Here is a 20,995-nt window from a genome sequence, read left to right on the forward strand (position 1 = left end):
GAACAATTGGGGTAAAATGAATGGAAAGAATCAGTTTATTAAATCAAATTTGGATCTTATGAAAACTCGGTTCCTCTCTGTTCGGAGGCCTTTACAAAGCATGTAATGTAATTTTCATATTTCAAGAATCTCAAGTAGCTTTTAAGAAGTTAGAATGTGGATATAAGCTGTTCTTGTGGGACAGGCCCTTAATGGAAAACCTTTCTGTTCTTCTCCAGTGGTCAAAGCATCTCAATTCTAAAGTAATACTAGAGACCATATGATTCGATGATATTTTACAGTATGTTTTGGGAAAAAGAAACAGTAGCAATCTAGATTACCAAGGAGCTCATTATTCAAGTTTCTAGTTGGTAAGGAAAACTAGTTGGAGTGTTAAGCCACATAACGAGTGGCTGACTTGATCCTAAACCGGGACTTGTTTTTTTGAACCTTCTCTCTGGATATGATAGCAACGTCTAAAGGGAGACATATATGGACTAGGAAGGCGAAGACTGAAAAAATAAAGGCAAACAGAGATACCTGGTAAGACACAAAAAAGGGAGCATGATAGAGTGGAAAAGTATCACTTAATAACAAGTATGACTTTTGGCAAATTATTTTTTTCTGTGCCCATTTTTTTCATCTATAAAATGAGTATAATATTACAAATGATATTGTTATATATAGATACTGTGCATAAAAGTTTCTGACATACAATAATACCTCAATAAATGGCAACAGCAATTATTATTCTAATTTCTGTAGTCATGTTGATTTCTCAGTTTCAGCAGAATATCTGTTTAGTAAAATGTCCTCATATTACTCTGGTAAATCATTATACATTCCAGATCCGCTGTCTAGAAATTCTTTTTTTTTGCCACGCCTCACAGCATGCAGGATGCTAGTTCACGGACCAGGGATTGAACCTGTGCCCCCTGCAGTGGAAGCACAGAGTCCCAACTACTGGACCGCCAGGGAAGTCCCTTTTTTTCTTCTTATTTTTTTTTCCGATGTGGACCATTTTTAAAGTCTTTATTGAATTTGTTCTTCTGTTTTATGTCTTGGTTTTTTGGCCGTGAGGCATGTGGGATCTTAGCTCCCTGACCGGGGATCAAACCCGCACCCCCTGCATTGGAAGATGAAGCCTTAACCACTGGACCACCGGGGAAGTCCCTAGAAATTCTTAAATAAACACATACACATACTAACACAGTGCAGGCAGTTATACAGAGGTGAATCAAAGATAATTTAAGTGAAAAGAATACACTACAAAATTACAGTCTCACTATGATTATATCTATTAAGATTACGCATGCTTATAGATAAGGGACACAGGGAACACAAAAAATAAAAAATTAATTATGTGTTAAGGTGGTAGAGTTATATGACTTCTATTTTTCTTAAAACAATTGTTATAATTATGGGAAATATAGTAAAAATAAGAGGGAATAAAGGAAACTTTAAAAAAAAGAAAAACAAAATTCAGATTCCTTCATCAAACGCTCTCATTCTACTTTAGCCTCTGACTTATCTCTCACTACTTTCAACTATCTCCCCTTAGCTCTAGCTACACTGTGAAGTCCCTATATGTCCCTTCTATGCCTTTGCTTATATCATATCTCTTAAAGGATCCCCACCCTTTCTGCCAGTGTAAATTCCATGCGGTTTCAAGGCTTGATAATGATTCATTTCCTCCAAGAAATCTTTTCTAATTGACCCCCTCCACAGTAACCTTTCTCTTAAAATCTTCATGCCTCTCCCACAACTAAGATCCGACCTGAAGAATATCTGAATTGAAAGTCACTCCAAATTGTGACTTAAGAAGAGTGATTTAGGCCCTTATGAATTACAAAATAAAAAGAACATTAAATATTTTGGATGGAATGGTCCTTCTTATAGTTTTGTCTTATTGAACTAAAAAAATCCTTTAAAGGCGTTCATGGGCTCAGTCAAAATCCTGGTCCTCTTCATTCTAACCCTATTCTATAACAACTGAATTCCTTAGTCCCTAAATTCTCCTGCAGTGGGGTTTCTCTGTTACACAGCCTTTAAGCTGAGGAGGAGATAACGTATGAGATATGTACCAAGAGTCTCTAGCCTTCTTCTCAAGCTTTAGTGGGGAAGTGAGCCATCAGTGATGGGTGGGGTGAAGAGCATAGGTTACTGGGAATCAGAACACACAGATTCAAATACTGAGTCTGCAACTTATGATGTCATGTTAGGCAAACAGCTTAACCTAAGGCTCAAATTCCTTTTAATAGTAAAGTAAAATATAAAGTTCCCTCTGCACAGGACAGAAATCTGGATGAATAAATCAGATAGTATGATTGAACATGTTTGGTACTGTAAAGTAATCTTCTTATGTTATTTAGTTATTTTCATAGATGGTTAAAGGATTAGAATTTTAAATCAAAGAATATCGAGAACCATGGAGGCAAGAACTAGTAAAAATAAGATATCAGTGTACTGAACAGGCGAAAACTGAAGAATAATTTAAAACTAAAGAGTGCTAGGTACCTTTCTGATAACACATTATAACAGTAGCCCATTCCTTTATTTCTATGGTTTTTAGACCTTTTTGAAAGTGCTTTCATTAATAAAATTATTTTTTAAATTTTCAGCATCTCTACAGATGGGCTTTAAATTTAAGGATCTAAAAGCCTTTGTTAAGTTTATTATAAGAAGAAAAGAGAAGCTCAAATAAAAGGAAATAACTTTTCTAAGGTGAATGAGGAATCAGCCAGGAAAAACTTCAGTCTTAAGCACAGGCTTACATTGACTTTGTGTGCTGTAGAATCCCAAATTTATTACCCATTTTCTCCTTTTAGTAAGTACCTTTTGACTTTCAATAAAACAGAAATTTTATTTAAAAGGCAGGCTGAGTGTGTATTTTGTTGGCACTTTTCACCGACACATATTATGACAACTGTCCGAAGTAGTTTACACACTCCAGCTTCATGTTCTACTTCATATCCTGCTCCTTAACAGCCTTAAACTTAAGTCAGCTAGGAGCTCCAACAATGTGTCAGACAAATTTTATTAATTAACAAGAAAAGTAAACCTGGGTCTAGAGATGATTATTACTGGATCACCAATAAGAACAGATTTGACGTTTTACATCCTGGGAAGCCTCTGCTTTCACCTTCCCACAGGTAAATGTCAGCTTACATTTGGCTTCGATGTGAAAGCAGTTATTGGCATAATTCCCCTAATGCCCCATCAGGTGTAATGTAATCTTACTGTTGCAAATTTGTTAGAACGCTTTTCTTTTCTTTTATACTGTAACCAACACAAAAAATGGCTTCCTAAGTGACGTTAACTCCAAGCTCTGGTTCAGTGCCAAAGAGAGTTAGCTCACCTGCCAATTATATCTTGAAGTAGAAACTACAGGGGCATTGAAATAAGCCAGTTAAAAAACACAATCATTCAGAGAGAAGGCTTTACACCAGCAGGAAAGGGCAGGTAATGTCTTTCCTCAAGTTAAATTGACCTGGTTGCTACGCCTGCTAATCAATCCTAAATACACAGTTTCTAGGCAGGAAACCATTTCATTTGTCATTTATTAAAGGAGGCTCCCCCTGACTGGGTTCCAAGTCAACACGGACTCACAAATCTCTCTCCCGGAACTGTATTTCCTGGTTCAGGCTGGTTCTGAATGGAATCAGATCCTGTGGCTAAGTAATCAGTAAACTAAATAATCATGGAGACCGGAGGTTTGTCAAGGCAAAGTTGTGATGCTCTACTCTTAGCTCTTTATTCTTTTCTTGAGCCAACAATATCTGATATGATAATAATCCAGAGCAAAGGGCATGGGGCTTTCTCCCAGAGGGTCAGAAAGAGGAGAAATCAGTTACCTAGAAAAATTTCCAGGGGAAGTTAGAGTTTATTTAAGGTGAATTTCAGAGAATTGGTTGGATTTAGATAAGCAGAAAATACAGGAGAGCATTATTAGGCTGGAAAAGTGGCCTTAACTAGTATATGGAAGAGGAAATGTGTACGTTAAGTTTTGAGACGAGTAATCTGGCTAGAGCAAAAATGTATTTGAATTTCTAGCTATAAAACCTGAAAGGGGAAACTTGGGATTCAGGACAAAGCATGGGTAGACTAGCAGATGAATTATCTATCCTAAAAGTACTTTTTGGTTCATGGACCACTCTACACTTTGCAAATGATAAAAGCAGTGGTCAGCAAATTTTTGGAGGCTTTATTCTACATCTTCGTTAATTCACTCCCTTCTTCAATTCCACAAAACAGGAGGACTGAGGCTACCCACACTCCCTCTATCTTTTGTCTGCTGTGGCATGAAGTGACCAGACTAAGTTTGTGAACAGAGACATGGCTGAATATGACCTCAGGAAACAGCCCATAGACAGGCAAGAAAACGGATGGATGGTTGGGAGGAAGAGTGGTGTAGGTCCTCCCTATTCATGAAAACTTCCTCTCACATTTCAGATCCACGCAAGTCTTACAAGTAAGCAGAATGGACAGTCTTAAATCCCCAAATATCAATCTAGCTGCTTGTCTTCCTATCATTTTACTTAATTTGGTCCTTAGGTCTTTTCTGTTTTCAAAAAAGTCCCTTATAAAATGCAAATACCCCCCCGAAAGGAGTTATGGTTTAAAAATTAGTTACCACTTTACTATCTAATAGTTAAAACAGCATCAGTGTTCTAGAAAAAAATTCGAATATATTTCTCCTCCCAAAGATTCTATAATCTATAATCAAATATATTTGATAAATAGCTCCCTCTTGTAAATTCACAATGCAGATTAGCACTGAAAAGGCATTAAGAAGTCCAGTAGTAAAAAAAATTTTAAGTATTTTCAAACCTCTTTAACTACTAAACCCAAACCTCTTTAACTACTAAACCCTATTTCCCCTACAGAACACATACATTTTAAGATAGAATTTTTTAAAACAAGTTTAAAAAACACAAAATTAAAATAAATCAATGATTAATAATAGGGCACAGAAGAGACCATTAGGGTGGGGTGCATTAGGAAAACAAAGACATCTTTTCTACTTTATAACTTTGTTCAAAAACATCATGTCATTGGTTACAGATTCCCGGTTTAAAAGACAGACCCTAATGTAAGGATGCATGACCTACTCTGTAATTATTTGTCCCTTTCCAAACAATGTTAAGTTAATATTAATTTAGGCCCATTCCTAAAGCATTATGAGTTCTCTCTACCACTCATTCCCACACTGTGACCACAAGTAGAATGAATCAGAAAGCTAAATATAGCATAGGATTTTTAAGTCTTTCTCCACTATGTAGAGTAGTTAAGAGTTAGGAATTAAAGAATTTGGTGAATGGCTAACCATCTTTTATAAACGATCATTTTTGTGCTACTGATATCAAAAGCAACTTAACTTACCAGCTCTGCAATTCAGCAAAAGCTTGTTTCATTTTCTTAATGGAAGCATCCATCTCTTCTTTAACTACAACTCGATATCGTGCAAGAGACACTGTGCAGCGCTGGAGGTCTTTCACAGATTTTTCAATATTAGAACCTTGGAAAAAACCCCAATAAAAAAAGGAGCACAGGTGACTTGAAAGCTGGATCTGAACACCTAAGCATGTAACGTAACAAATGTCACGTGGACTAAGAATACTTCCTAAATGGCCACACTCCTCAACAAAAACACTAATGTTTTCATAGATTTTTTTTTTTTAATAAGTATCGTGGCCAAGATGGAGTAATAGGAATTGGATTTACCCTTCTGTCTTAAAAAACTTCAGACACACACAAAATATATGAAACAATGGTTTTCAGACAATGAACAATAGGCAGTACTTCTCACCCACTACCCCACACTCCCCTGCGAAGAAAACAGACACAAAAGAAGTGAGGCCTATGACTGCCCCAACTTACTGCCATAAGAGAGTTTCCAGGCTGCAATGCAAGGAGGAGAAATCCTAAACTGAGCCTGGAAGTCTCCCTGAATTGAGGGGACAGAGTTGAGAATTCAATGAGGCCAAGGTGGCTAGAATTCTCAGGGCAGAATACTGGAGAGGAGAAAGCTACACAAAAATGAAAAAATTGTACAAAGATCTACAGAGGATTCTGAGCGCATGGGTGTGCAGAAACTACCCGAAACAGGGAAAAGAACCACTGGAAAGCAGCAGGGGGAATAATCCTCAGAGCTAATAATACGCAGATCAGGAATAGTTCATGTTCATACCAGCTAGAGTGGGGCACCAGGTAGAGTTCTTAGAAGGGTACTGCCTCAGTAATTAGCTCTAGACTAAAGGCTGCTCTATTTCCATCTAACAAAGCTTAAAAAAGCAAGCTTCAGATTGTTTCCAAATAACAGTCCCAGAATAAATCACAAGAATATTTAAAGAAATACAAAAATATCTAGCAATAAACAAAGAGAAATTCACAATGTCTGGCATCCAATAAAAAATTACTGGGCTTCCCTGGTGGCGCAGTGGTTGAGAATCTGCCTGTTAATGCAGGGGACACGGGTTCGAGCCCTGGTCTGGGAAGATCCCACATGCCGCGGAGCAACTGGGCCCGTGAGCCACAATTGCTGAGCCTGCGCGTCTGGAGCCTGTGCTCCGCAACAAGAGAGGCCACGATAGTGAGAGGCCCGCGCACTGCGATGAAGAGTGGCTCCCACTTGCCACAACTGGAGAAAGCCCTCGCACAGAAGTGAAGACCCAACGCGTCCAAAAATAAATAAATAAATAAATTTAAAAAAAAAAATGAAAAACTTTAAAAAAAAAATTACTAGAGGCAGAAAAGTATGACTGATCCATAATGAAGAGAAAAATCAATGAATAGAAACAGGTGCAGAAATGACACAGATGTAGAATCAAGTAGGTAAGGACATCAAAACAGCTAATATAATCAGATACCATATGTTCAAGAAGGTAGAGGAAAAGCATAAGCATGTTAAGGAGAGACATGGAAAATATTTAAAAAGACCGCAACTGAACCTCTAGAGATGAAAAAAAAAAAAACACCCCACAATGTCTGAGATGAAAAATACACTGGATTGGATTAACAGCAGATTAAAAACTATTAAAGAAAAAAAGATTAATAAATTTGAAGACGTAAATTTTAGAAACTATCCAAAATGAAATGAAACACAGAGAGAAAAAGACTAAAAGAAAACCTATGTCAGTAGGTACCAAATTTTCAAAACTCTCTAAATAACAGGATTTAGTAGAATACAATTCACCATGTAGACATTACAAAATTGATAAAGTTCTCTCTCGGTAGTACAGTTTGAAGCATTATATGTGGGTAAGCCAACACTGTAGATAAAGATGAAATATATTTACCTACCCAACACATTTTAACCAGTTTCTGAGAGTTCTATTAACCTTTTTATATTCACCAATGTCAAAATTATTATAACTGGTAGTTGGAATAACTGATCTAGCAAATTTATAATGTGCCAAGATACAGATTTTCAATTTTTTATTTAAATCCTTCCTCATCTCAACTTGATTTCTTTAAAATCTACCTAAAAGCTTTCAAGCCCTGTGCCTTTATTTTTGCTTGACTAAATCGTCTCTGACTTGCCTTTCTGCACCAAGTTGAGGGCCATGTTAGAAAGATGAAAAAGGAGAGCTTTGCTAATTAAATTTGGCTCATGTGGAATAAATAATTCAATAAAGAGCTACAGGTTACAAGTGTCTTTTACATTTCTCTGTTTCATTTGTTCAGGTGAGTGGACTGCCATGCTTAGATGTATGGCAGAAGGGCTATTATCTCTATCTGTTTAATTATTGGCTGATTATTTAAATAACTATTATAGTTTTTAAAAAAAGCAAATGGCTACCATCAGTCAATGCTAAGTAAATGCTTAAGAAAAAATGACCTTGTTTAAAGCTATAGTCTTACAGGTATCAGTAAGAGCATGAAGTTGTGAAGAGAAATTAAAATATTTCTTCAAAGTGTCATTTCAGAGATGGCAGAGCTTTTTACTGTTGAGTCAACCAGGAGATAAAAGTGAAGAAAATAGCACAGAAGTGTTGCAGTAAAGCAAATAAAACAAACAGGTTAATGTTAGCAGAAAAGTCATCCTGGCATCCTTGACTTTCGCTCACAAAAACGATCCCCATTATTGTAGCAAGACTGTACAGCATCTAAACTACTATCAGACTCCAACTGTGTACACAAAACGGGGAAAGGGTGGATAGACACTGCCTGGAAAACAGAAAAAGTATTACCTGCTGCCCATTCTGAAACCTTACCTATGAGAACAAAAGATAATTTGCCCTCTTTAGCTAAAAACACAGATTTTATTGTTTTCTCTCAAAGGAAGGCCTCTGATTTACCTAGCTTTTTGTTGGTGGAAGAGAGTGGAACATCTTCCATTCCTAGATTTGAAAGCTGAGGTCCTGTGGTAGGTCTTGAGAGAGATTTGGCAGCATTTCTATTCTGTTGAGAATTCTGAGCAGAGTGCACAGTCAAAGGCCTGGACTCAAAATCAGAGACACCATTCTCCAGCATGGATCCTGTCAAAGGAAGAGGCCAGTATATTAGAGCACAATTTAGGGGTAAATCAAGCAGTCTTAAGTATACACAAAGAAAAAAGGTAAAAATGCGCCAAAACGATGCCTCTTTAAAAGTTGTGAACAGAACCAACTGACAGAATAGAACAAAGAGCAGAGTCAGTGAGGCTATGAGTATTATCTGGCTTAGCCCTAAAAGGCTTCAATCCTAATTGAAGAGGAGGATTCTTTGTTAACCCATCTCCAGATAGGCTAGCTCATTCCCTGTACCTTGGTAACTTCCTTGTAGTTCTGGGCACAAGGAAGTGAAGAGAGTCAATATCACCACCTTCTGACAAGCTTCTGTAAGTTATGTCGAGGAAAAGAGTTTTACACTGTCCCAGGGAAAGAAGAGTTTTAAAAGCTTTAGGGAATAGAGAGGGCAAAGAGTTAGGAAATGAGAGGAAAGCTAGTTCAGAAAAAAATGAAAGCCATTGACTATCTTTGGTTTGTTTGAGGTGCTATGTTTTTCTCTAAGTCTTTGTGTGTGTGTGCGTGTGAACTAATCAATAAAAGAACATCTGAAAAGTACAGCACAATTTTAAAATTGGCATTACATTTATAAAGCCAGCAGCAACAGAGCAAGGGGAACTGGATTAACAAACAAGTAATTACAAAGCCTGTTTTAAAAAATATATTCCCAATATCTTCCCAGCACTCATCAAAATGGTTAATGAAACAAAAGGTACAAGATACCTGAATTTACAAATAAAACTAATCTTAATTCTTTACTAAAAAACAAATGTGGGACTAAAAAAACCAACAGTCTACTTCTAATGAAAGCCATGGGATTACAGTTATGCTTATATATTCCTCATTGTGTTGGGTCTTAGAATAATAATATCAACATCAACTCATCATCATCATTTTCCTTAATAAGTGTGAAATTAAAAAAACATCTTAAGGTCATGTTCTGTAATCTCTAAGTACTACGGGACTATTAAATTAGAAGATTTCCATAAGGCTGATTTAGACTAAAATTAAAATATGAGACAATGGAACAAGAACTATATTTTTCTAGGCCTTTGATAATTACAAAATATGACTCTTTCACATAAGAGGTAACAAAACTAAAAAGTAAAAGACTAACTAGACTTAATTTATTGATTGGTTTCTCAACCAGGAAGCCCCTGTATTTTTCAATAGAATGGAACTTTTCAAAGATCTGTTGTTAATATACTCACCTGTTCTATCCAGCATATCTTGTGTGGCAGACTCAGGATCCTCCAGTTCTCTGGCATCTATTGAAAGTGCCTCCATACCTTCACTGAGTGAGTCCACAGACTCAGTATCATTGATGGCGCCGTTGACATGGTAACCATTAATACCACCTTTCTCTGAGGAAGGCGCAGACTGTTCCTCTTGAATGGAAACCAGTTTATTGGAATCTGGGATACTGTTACTTGGTTCTGCTGCAGGTTTTGGTTTGCTTTTCTTCTTTTTGTTCTAATGGTTATTAAAGATTTGAAAAAAAGAAAAGAAAAAGAACACCCCCCACAATCCAGAGAGGTAACTCCAGCTACCCAAAGGCAACCAATGTTACCAACTTCTCATTTGCTCTTCCAGAAACTGAACACATTTTTGTATATGTTCAACTACTGACTAACATAACTATGTAAGATACTTTGGATAAACTCAAACACATAAAAATAAAATATTAAAGCATGGCAAAACCCACCATAAGAAAGATCAAAAGATAAATTAAAAAATGTGAAAAAAAATGTGTAATATATACAGAGCTAAATATAAAGAGAGAGCTCTAACAAAAAACAAACAAAACAATAACCCGACAGAAAAAGTGGTGTAGGATATAAACATATGGAATGAAGTGAAACTTCAGTCTAATAAAGACAAATTAAATCTGCACTGCAGAGGATGCTGCATCAGAAATCTGTCTCCCCACCTAGACAACAATTACACTGGCAGAATCTGTCTAACTATTTTGGAACTCTGGAGTCTATTGAAGGCTTATAATTTCCAGGAGAAGACTTGGATGGTAAATTGTGGTTAATTTCAGTCAATTTCAGATCTGAGCTCTGTAGCAGATACTCACCCCCCACCCCCAGCTAGGGAACAGGCAGCTGTGCACCTGTTCTTGGAACAGCTGGCACGTAGCTTGCTGAAGCCAGGGTAGGCAAAAAGGAACCTGTCCTTCAAATATCTGGGATCTGTGTTGTGATCACTGACTGCTGCTTTTGATTACAAAGGTAGAGACAAAGAGGAAGGCAACCATTGTTGTTGTACCTCCTCCCACTGTTGCAAGCCCCTCCCCCTCTGGCTGAAGTGACATTCAGGGGAATTAAAGGGGTGGTCCCCTTCCTCCCCACTTCATTTTTCTTTATTCCCTTTTGGGAGCCGGACATCAAAGACTAGGACGTTCAAAAACAACTGCATATATAGAAAAAATTTCAAAGTAACCAATGCATGCCCAGGGGAAAGCTTAGAAAAGACCTGAGAAGACCTTAAGTTTACACCTTAGGCTGACCCTTGGTTCAGAGACAGCTTACAACAATTTAAAAATATAATAATAACAAAAACCAGCAAATCTGGAGAAAGGGGGAGAATCTGATTTCCAGAGTGATCAAATTATTAGATTAAAATGTCTAGTTTTCAACAAAAATATCGCAAGGCACACAAAGAAACAAGAAAGTGTGGCCAATACAAAGGAAAAAAATAAATCAACAGAAACTTTCCCTGAAAAAGACCTGTTGGGAGATATATTAAAGAATTTAGGGACTTCCCTGGTGGTGCAGTGGTTAAGAATCTGCCTGCCAATGCAGGGGACACGGGTTCGAGCCCTGGTGCAGGAAGATCCCACATGCTGCGGAGCAACTAAGCCCGTGCACCACAACTACTGAGCCTGCGCTCTAGAGCCCGTGAGCCACAACTACTGAGCCTGTATGCCACAACTGCTGAACCCCGTGCACCTAGAGCCTGTGCTCCACAACAAGAGAAGCCACCACAATGAGAAGCACACATACTGCAATGAAGAGTAGCCCCTGCTCGCGGCAACTAGAGAAAGCCCACGTGCAGCAACAAAGACCCAATGCAGCCAAAAATAAATAAATAAATTAAAAAAAAAAAGAATTTATTTATTTTTTCATCCAAAGATTCACTTTAATTATGTAAACTTGGATTCGTAATATGTTCCTAAGCTAGCAGTTTCTGTAAGGAGAATTTTTTTTCCTCAAATGCCTAGTGCATTTTTTGTTTTGTTTTTGTTTTTAATTTAAAGACTTTAAAACAACAGTCTTAAACATGCTCCAAGAACTGAAGGAAGATGTGGGAAAAGTCAAGAAAACAAAGTATGAACAAAATGGAAATATTAGAAAACCTAAAAAGAAATCAAAAAAGAAATTCTGGAGCTGAAGAGTATGATAACTTAAATTTTTAAAAAATCACTAAAGGGATTCAAAGGCAGAAGAAAGAATCAGTGAATTTGAAGATAGCACAATTGAAATTATTGAGTCTGAAAAGAGAAAGAAAAGACTGAAGAAAAGTGAACAGAGCCTAAGGGACCGGTGGGGCTCCATCAAGCAAACCAACATAGCAGCGTGTAAACTGGAGAAGGGGAGGAGGGAAAGGGAAGAATGTTTGAAGAAATAATGGCTGAAAACTTCCCAAATCTGGTGAAAGACAAGACTATAAACATCCAAGAAGCTTAATGAACTCCAAGAGACAGTGAGACACATTGTAATCAAACTTTCAAAAGACAAAGAGAGAATCTTGAAAGCAACAATAGAGAAGCTACTTGTCACACACAAGAGATCATCAGTGAGATTATTAGCAGATTTCTCATCAGAAACTTTGGAGGCCAGAAGGCAGATATAATCAAAGCACTAAAAAAAAAAAAAAAACACCTGTCAACCAAGAATCCTATATGTGGCAAAACTGTCTTTCAAAACTGAGGGGTAAATTAAGACATTCCCAGATAAACAAAAGCTGAGGGAGTTCATAACCACCAGACCTGCCATGCCGGAAATGCTCAAGGGAGTCCTGTAACATGAAATGAAAGAACACTAGATGGTAATTTGAAGGCATATGGAGAAATAAAGAACTTGATAAAGGTAAAATAGGTAAGCAACTACAAAAGCTAGTATTATTGTAACAGTGTTTTGTAACTGTACTTTTTGTTTTCTACATTATTTAAAAGACTAATACGTTAAAAAAAAAAACCCAACTATCAGTCTAAAACCTAATATTACTGCAACTTTGGTTTGTAACTCCAGATCTTGTTCTCTGCATAATTAAGAGACTAATGCAGTTAAAAGAATTATTAGTTTATATTTTTGGGCACACAATGTATAAAGATGTAATTTTGTGACATCAACAACCAAAAAGGGTGGGGATGGAGCTGTAAAGGAACAAAAATTTTGTATGTTATTGAAGTTAAGTTGGTATAAATTTAATTAGAGTGTTATAACTTTAGGATGTTAAATGGAGTCCCCATGGTAACCATAAAGAAAATAGCTACAGCTTATACACAAAAGGAAATGAGACAGGAATTTAAACATTTCACTACAAAAAATTGATTAAACACACAAAAATACAGTAATGTACAAAATGAGGGACAAAAAATCTAAAAACATTGAAAACAAATAGCACAATGAAAGAAGTCCCTCCCTATCAGTCATTACTTTAAATGCAAATGGATTAAACTCTATAATCGAAAGACTGAGAATGGCAGAATGGATAAATACACACTATCTAACTATATGCTGTCTACAAGAGACTCACTTTATATTTAAAATCACAAATAGATTGAAAGTGAAAGAATGGAAAAATATATTCCATGCAAATAGCAACCAAAAGAGAGCAGGGATGGCTGGACTCATATCAGACAAAAATAGACTTTAAATAAAAAAAGCTTACAAGAGACAAAGAAGGACATTACACATTAATAAAAAGTTCAATACAGAAAGAAGATTTAACAATTAGAAACATTTATGTACCTGACAAACCCAGACCATCAAAATATATGGAGCAGGGACTTCCCTGGTGGTCCAGTGGTAAAGAATCTGCCTTGGAATGCAGGGGATGCAGGTTCAATCCCTGGTCAGAGAACTAAGATCCCACATGCCGTGGGGCAACTAAGCCCACGAGCCACAACTACTGAGCTTGTGTGCCTCAACTACAGAGCCTGCGTGCTGCAAACTACAGAACCCATGTGCTCTGGAACCCGCATGCCACAACTACAGAGCCCACCCGCCCAGCCTGCATGCCACAACTAGAGAAGAGAAAACCCGCATGCCACAACTAGAAAGAAGCCTGCGCGCCACAATGAAAGATCCTGCATGCCTCAACAAAGATCCCACGTGCCGCAACTAAGACCTGATGCAGCCAAAAATAAGTAAGTAAATAAATAAATAATAAATCTTTTAAAAATTATATATATGGAGCAAGAACTGACAGAATTGAAGGAAGAAATAGACAGTTCTACAATAATACTTGGAGACTTCAATACCCTACTCACAGTAATGGACAGAATAACTAGACAGAAGATAAGTAAAGACATAAAGGATTTAAAGAATGCAACAGACCCACTAGATCTAACAGACGTATACAGAACACTCTACCTAACAACAATAGAATACATATTCTTCGCAAGTGCACGTGTAACATTTTCCAAGATAGATGATACGCCGGGGCACAAATGAAGTCTCAACAGATTTTAAAAGATAGGTATCACACAAAGTGTCTTCTCTGACCACAATGGGATAAAGTTAGAAATCAATAACAGAAGAAAAACTTGAAAATCTACGATATTGTGAAAATTAAACAACACATTTTAAAACAATGACTGGATCAAAGAAGAAATAACAAGGGCAATTAGAAAATACTTAGAGATAAATGAAAATGAAAATACAATATAGCAAAACTTACAAGCGATGCTAAGGAAGAAATTGACAAATGCTTACCTTAAAAACTAAGATCTCAAATTAACAACCTAGCTTTATAACTTAAGGAACTAGGAAAAAAATAAATAAAAAGAACAAAGTAAACCCAAAGCTAGCAGAAGGAAGAAAATAATAAAGATTAGAGCAGAGATAAATGAAATAGAGAACAGAAAAGTAGAGAAAATCAATAAAAGCAAAAGCTGGTTCTTCGAAAAGATCAACAAAATTGACAAACATTTAGCTAGATGGACTAAGAAAAAAAGAGGGAAGATTCAAATTATTAAAATAAGAAATGGAAGTGGGTACATTACTACCAATTCTATGGAAATAAAAAGGATTCTAAGAAAATACTATGAACAATTGTACACCAACAAATTGTATAACCTAGATGAAATGTTTAAATTCCTAGAAACACAAAACCTACCAATACTAAATCATGAAGAAACAGAAAATCCAACTAGTAAGGAGATTGAATCAGTAATCCAAAATTTCCTGACAAAGAAAAGCGCTGGACCCAATGGCTTTACTAGTGAATTCTACCAAACACTTACTCTTGTCAAACTTTAAAAAACAAAAACAAAACAAAACAAAAAATGGCTGAAGAGAAGGGAACATTATCTAACTCTTTCTATGAGGCCAGCATTACACTGATACTTAGCCAGACAAAAACACTACAAAGCAATATCCCTTATGAACATTGATGCAAAAATTCTCAACAAAACAGTACCAAATCAAATTCAGCAGCATACTAAAAGGATTATACACCATTACCAAGTAGGATTTATTCCTTGAACACAAGAATGGTTCAACTTAAGGAAATCGATCAATGTAATACACCATATTAACAGAATAAAGGGAAAAAAAAACCCACATGATCATCTTAATTGATGCAGAAAAAATATGTGACAAAATTCAATACCTTCTTATGATAAAAACACTAAAAAATGGGGATTAGAAGAAACCTACTTCAAAATAATAAAAGCCATATATGAAAACCCACAGTGAACAATGGTCAAAGACTAGAGCTTTTCCTCAAAGATCAGGAACAAGGTAAGAATGCCCACTTTTGCCACTTCTATTCCACACAGTACTGAAAGTTATAGCCAGGGCAATTAGGAAAGAAAAAGAAATAAAAGGCATCTAAGTGGGAAAGGAAAAAGTAAAATATGTTTGCAGATGATATGATCTTATATGTAGAAAACGCTAAAGATTACACACACACACACACACACACACACAGACACACACACACACACACAGTTAGAACAAATAGATAAATTCAGCAAAGCAGCAGGATACAAAGTCAACACACAAAAATCAGTTGTACTTCGGGGGACTTCCCTCGTGGTCCAGTGGTTAAGAATCTACCTTCCAATGCAGGGGACGCGGGTTCGACCCCTGGTCAAGAAACTAAGATCCTACATGCTGTGAGGCAACTAAGCCCGTACACTGCGACTACTGAGCCCACGTGCTCTGGAGCCCACACACCACAACTAGAGAGAAGCCCGCACACCACAATGAAGAGCCTGCGCGCCGCAATGAAAGATCCCATGTGCTGCAACGAAGATCCTGCATGCCACAACTAAGACCCAATGCAGCCTAATAAATAAATGAATAAATAAATAAATATTTAAAAATTAAAAATTTAAAAAATAAAAAAATAAAAATAAGAAGTGGGGGCGGGACCAAAGAATCCAAAAATAAAAAAAATCAGTTGTACTTCAATACATGAACTAACAATCTAAAAAGTAAATTACAAAATAAGTCAATTTACAATAGCATCAAAATGAATAAAATACTTAGGAATTAACTTAACCCAAGGAAGTGAAAGACTTGTACAATGAAAACTATAAAACACTGTGGACAGAAATTAAAGAAGACATAAATAAATGGAAACACATTACATGTTCATGAACTGGAAGACTTAATATTAAAATGTCAGTAGTACCCAAAGTGATCTACAGATTCAGTGCAATCCATATCAAAATCCCAATGATATTTTTTGCAGAAATAGAAAAACCCATCTTAAAATTCATATGGAATCTCAAGGGACCAAAACAATCTTGAAAAAGAGGACCTAGAGATTATCATACTAAGTGAAGTCAGACAGAGAAGGACAAATATCATATGATATCTCTTATATGTGGAATCTAAAAAAATGATACAAATGAACTTATTTACAAAACAGAAACAGACTCACAGACATAGAAAACAAACTTACGGTCACCAAAGGGGAAAGGTGTGGGGGCGGGGAGGGATAAATCAGAAGTTTGGGCTTAAAATATATACACGACTATATATAAAATAGATAACCAACAAGGACAGGGAACTATACTCAATATCTTGTAATAACCTACAATTGAAAAGAATCTAAAAAAGTGTATGTGTGTGTGTGTATAACTGAATCACTTTGCTATATGCCTGAAATTAACACAACACTGTAAATCAACTACATTTCAATAAAAATTTTTTAAAAAAAGAAAAAGAGGAACAAAACATGAAGACTTACACAACTTGATTTCAAAACTTACTACAAAGCTACAATAATCAAAACAGTGTAGTACTGGTATAAAGACAGACATATAGGGACTTCCCTGGAGGTCCAGTGGTTAAGACTCTGCCCTTTCACTGTAGGGGGAGCGAGTTCGATCCCTGGTCAGAGAACTAAGATGCTACGTGCCGCACAGCATGGCCAAAAAACTTAAAAAAGGAAAGAAAAAGAAAAAAAAAAAAAGACAAACATATAGGCCAACGGAATAGAATAGAGAGCCCAGAAATAAACTCTCATATATATGCTATATGCCTAAATGATTTTTGACAAGGGTGCCAAAACCACTCAATGGGAAAACGACAGTCTTTTCAACAAATAATGCTGGGGAAACTGGAATGTCCACGTGTAAAAGAATAAAGTTGGACCTTTACCTAAAACATTATACAAAAATTAACTCAAAATGGATCAAACATTTAAATGTAAGACCTAAAACAATAAAACTGTTAGAAGAAAATGATGTAGGACAAAAGCTTCACAATACTGGATTTGGCAATGATTTCTTGGATATGACATCAAAGGCACAGTTAACAAAAGAAAAAAAACAGACAAATTGGACTTCATGAGAAAAAAGGCAACACACAGAATGTGAGAAGATATTTGCAAATCATATATCTAAGGGATTAATATACAGAATATATAGAGAACTTAAACTCAACAACAACAACAACAAAAACCACCTGATTAAAAAATAGGCAAAGGACTTGAATAGACATTTCTCCAAAGAAGATATACAAATGGTCAAACACATGAAAATGCTCAGTGTCACTAATCATAAGGGAAATGAAAATCAAAACTACAATGAGATATAATCTCATACTCATTAGAATGGCTATTATCAGAAAAAACAGAAAACAAGTGTTAGGCTGTTGATAAACTGGGACTCTTGTGCACTGCTGGTAGGTATATAAAATGGTACAGCTGCTGTGGTTCCTCAAAAAATTACAATTATCATGATCCAACAATTCCGTTTTTGGCTATATACCCCAAAGACCTGAAAGCAGGGTCTCGAAGACATATTTGTACATCCATTTATTCACAACAGCTAAAATATGGAAGCAACCCAAGTGTCCACTGATGGATGAATGGATAAACAAAATATGATACATACATACAATGGAATATAATTCAGCCTTTAAAAGGAAGGAAATTCTCTAATATGCTATAACATGGATGAAACTTGAGAACATTATGCTAATTGAATAAGCTAGTCACAAAAAGACAATTACTGTATGATTTCACTTATATGAGTTATCTAAAGTAGTCAAAATCATAGAGACAGAAAGTAGAGTGGTGGTTGCCAGGGGCAGAAGGGAGGTGGGAATGAGAGTTACTTTTTAATAAGTATAGAGTTTCAGTTTTATAAAATGAAAGGAGTTCTGGAGATGTATATTTGAAAGATGCTAAGAGTAGATCTTAAGAGTTCTCATCATGACAAAAAAAATTTTTTTGATACCATTATGGTGCTGAATATTAACTAGACTTATTGTGGTGATCATTTCACAATACATATAAATACTGAATCATTATATTGTACACCTCAAACTAATATAATTTTATGTGTCAATTATACCTCAATTTTTTAAAATTAATTTTTATTGGAGTATAGTTGATTTACAAAGTTGTGTTCGTTTCTGCTGTACAGCAAAGTTAATCAGTTATACATATACATATAGCCACTCTTTTTTAGATTCTATTGCCACATAGGTCATTACAGAGTATTGAGTAGAGTTCCCTGTGCTATACAGTAGGTTCTTATTAGTTATCTATTTTATATATAGTAGTATGTATATGTCAATCCGGTATGTTACCTCAATTTTTTTAAAAAAAGAAGTAAAATATAAACCCTTCGTTGGCATATTAGTCCAGATATTGACTTAGAATAAAAGCCAAAAACAAAAACAAAAACAAAAAAGAAAAGGAGAGAGAGAGATCTGGAATGGTTAAGATGGTAAATTTTATGTGTACTTTACCACAGTAAAAAAACATTTGGAAAAAAACTGCACTATAATATCATTTTTCAGCTATTGGATTAGCGAAGTTCAAAATGTTTCAGAACACTGTAGGGTTGAGGGTATAAAGAAACAGGCATTTTCATATATCACTTGTGGGAGTGCAAAGTGGTACTCTCTCTATAGCAATCTGGTAATACTTATCAAAACTACAAATACATATACACTTTGACCCAGCAATTCCACTTCTAGGAGTTTATCCTAGGTGACACTAACACATGCAAAGTAATACATGTACAAGGTTATTCACTGAAGTATTGTTAATATCAGCGAAGGATTGCAAACAACCCAAATGTTGGTCAATAAAGGAACGGTTACGTAAGTTATGGTACATCTAAACAGTAGGACGAGTATACACTCATAAAAAAACCACGAAAGCTCTTTATATATTGGCATGGAATAAGCTCCAAGATATATTACATGAAAAAGGAGCAAGCAAAGAGGAGAATATATATTCATATTTGCTTATATATATGCATAAAATATCCCATAAGATACATAAGAAATTGATAATACAGTTTGCCTCTGGTGTGTGGAACCAAATGGCTGGGAACTATCCCCAGGGATAAAGATGTTTCAGTATATTCACTTCTATAGCTTTGAATTTCGAGCCACATGAATATATTACCTATGCAAATACTAAAATTAAAACAAACAAAAATCCTTTACCTTTTATTTTGTCAAACCACAGCTCTACTAGAAATACTTAATTCTATTTCTAAGGCTAGACTGACATGACTGAATTAATTTTACCCTAAACCCCTTTCACAGCCCTAACAGGAATACTACTGTAACGCTAGATATAATTTTTTCCTCTCCACAGCTCTCATCTCTCTTTCTCTTAAATACTTTCTCCCATGTGAACTGGCTAAGTTTTCATATCACTGTCCTATGTATATAATACCTGTCCCAGTAACTGTTCATGGTCACATCCTGTTGAACTAATCCCAGCAGTTAACTGAACTAGATTTGGGTGTTTGGGACTGCCAAACTGAAGCCATTTTTCTTTCTCCAAATTTTAAGAAATTTATGTCTCCAACACATACTTTTCCAGCTTCATGCATATCTCACATCACTAATAACCTATTATCCTGGGCCAATAAATTAATAAGCTGCTGTTCTCCAGAACACACACTCACGTTAGGTGAAAGCAATGGGAAGAAGTTAAGCAAATATTCAAAGCTACAGGTATGGAGCGCTTCAGGGGAATCTATAGTAGTATTAAGTTCTTCTTGGAAAAAATTCTCAAGGGTCATTGAGGTCAAGCCTGGTTTAATCAAGACTTAACAGAACTCCTAATGAAGTGATGTGGAGTCATCAAGAAAGTATTCCAGAACTCCAGCACTAACCTAATATAGACCCTAAAGAGATTTCATAGAGATACTTGATTGAAATTCACACTTCAAGCACTTCCTAAAGAAACCAGATTTAGAGTAAAGAGCTATGGGAAGCATTCTGAGGCCAGCTAGTATCCTTTGGGGAAAGCATTTTGGTTTTAAGTGGATAAGGAGAACTAATATGTTAGACACTGTATTAAGTACTTGCATTTGTTAACATTATTTTCCTATTTTAGAGATAAGCAAACTAAGGCACACTAAGGTTAAACAATATTCCCAGGAAATAAAGCCAGTAAGTAGTGAAAAAGGATATAAATCCAGTTTTGACTGACTCCACAGCCCAAGTGCCTTCTACCTCCCTGAACTGGACCATCAGACCCCTCTGCATAGCTAATAGTAGCAAAGCCCCTCTTTAGGCTTTACGCCAAAGCTCATTAGTATCAGAGATTACAACACAAGTGGTCTGACCTAAAAATCTGAACTATTTTAACTGACCTATGATATGAATTATGTTGAAAACCGCTGGACTAGATCACTTTCTCTAGAGGAGCTCTGCTTCCCTTGACATGCTCTCTAGTTTCATCCCTGCCTAATATTAATATTAATAATATTAATACCCTCCGCAATTGTACCATGGCAGAGTCATTCTGCTTCCTGCCTAAAATCACATGGAGGAGATTGTGTGGTATTCTATGTACATAGCTGT

General features: G+C 36.0%; 1 protein-coding gene across 4 annotated transcripts in view; it reads right to left on the reverse strand.

Moving 5' to 3' along the window:
• SPATS2 (spermatogenesis associated serine rich 2) overlaps positions 1 to 20,995 on the reverse strand; it is a 141,078-nt gene that overhangs the window by 14,855 nt on the left and 105,228 nt on the right. For all 4 annotated transcript variants that reach the window (XM_082421381.1, XM_082421382.1, XM_082421383.1 and 1 more), the window contains 3 exons: positions 9,680 to 9,941; positions 8,280 to 8,459; positions 5,362 to 5,497 (listed from right to left, as the gene is read on the reverse strand). In XM_082421381.1, coding sequence (XP_082277507.1) covers positions 5,362 to 5,497; positions 8,280 to 8,459; positions 9,680 to 9,941 — 578 coding nt within the window. The remainder of the gene's footprint in view (positions 1 to 5,361; positions 5,498 to 8,279; positions 8,460 to 9,679; positions 9,942 to 20,995) is intronic.

The sequence above is a fragment of the Balaenoptera physalus genome, assembly GCF_965194825.1.
Source record: "Balaenoptera physalus genome assembly, chromosome: 13".
NCBI lineage: Eukaryota > Metazoa > Chordata > Mammalia > Artiodactyla > Balaenopteridae > Balaenoptera > Balaenoptera physalus.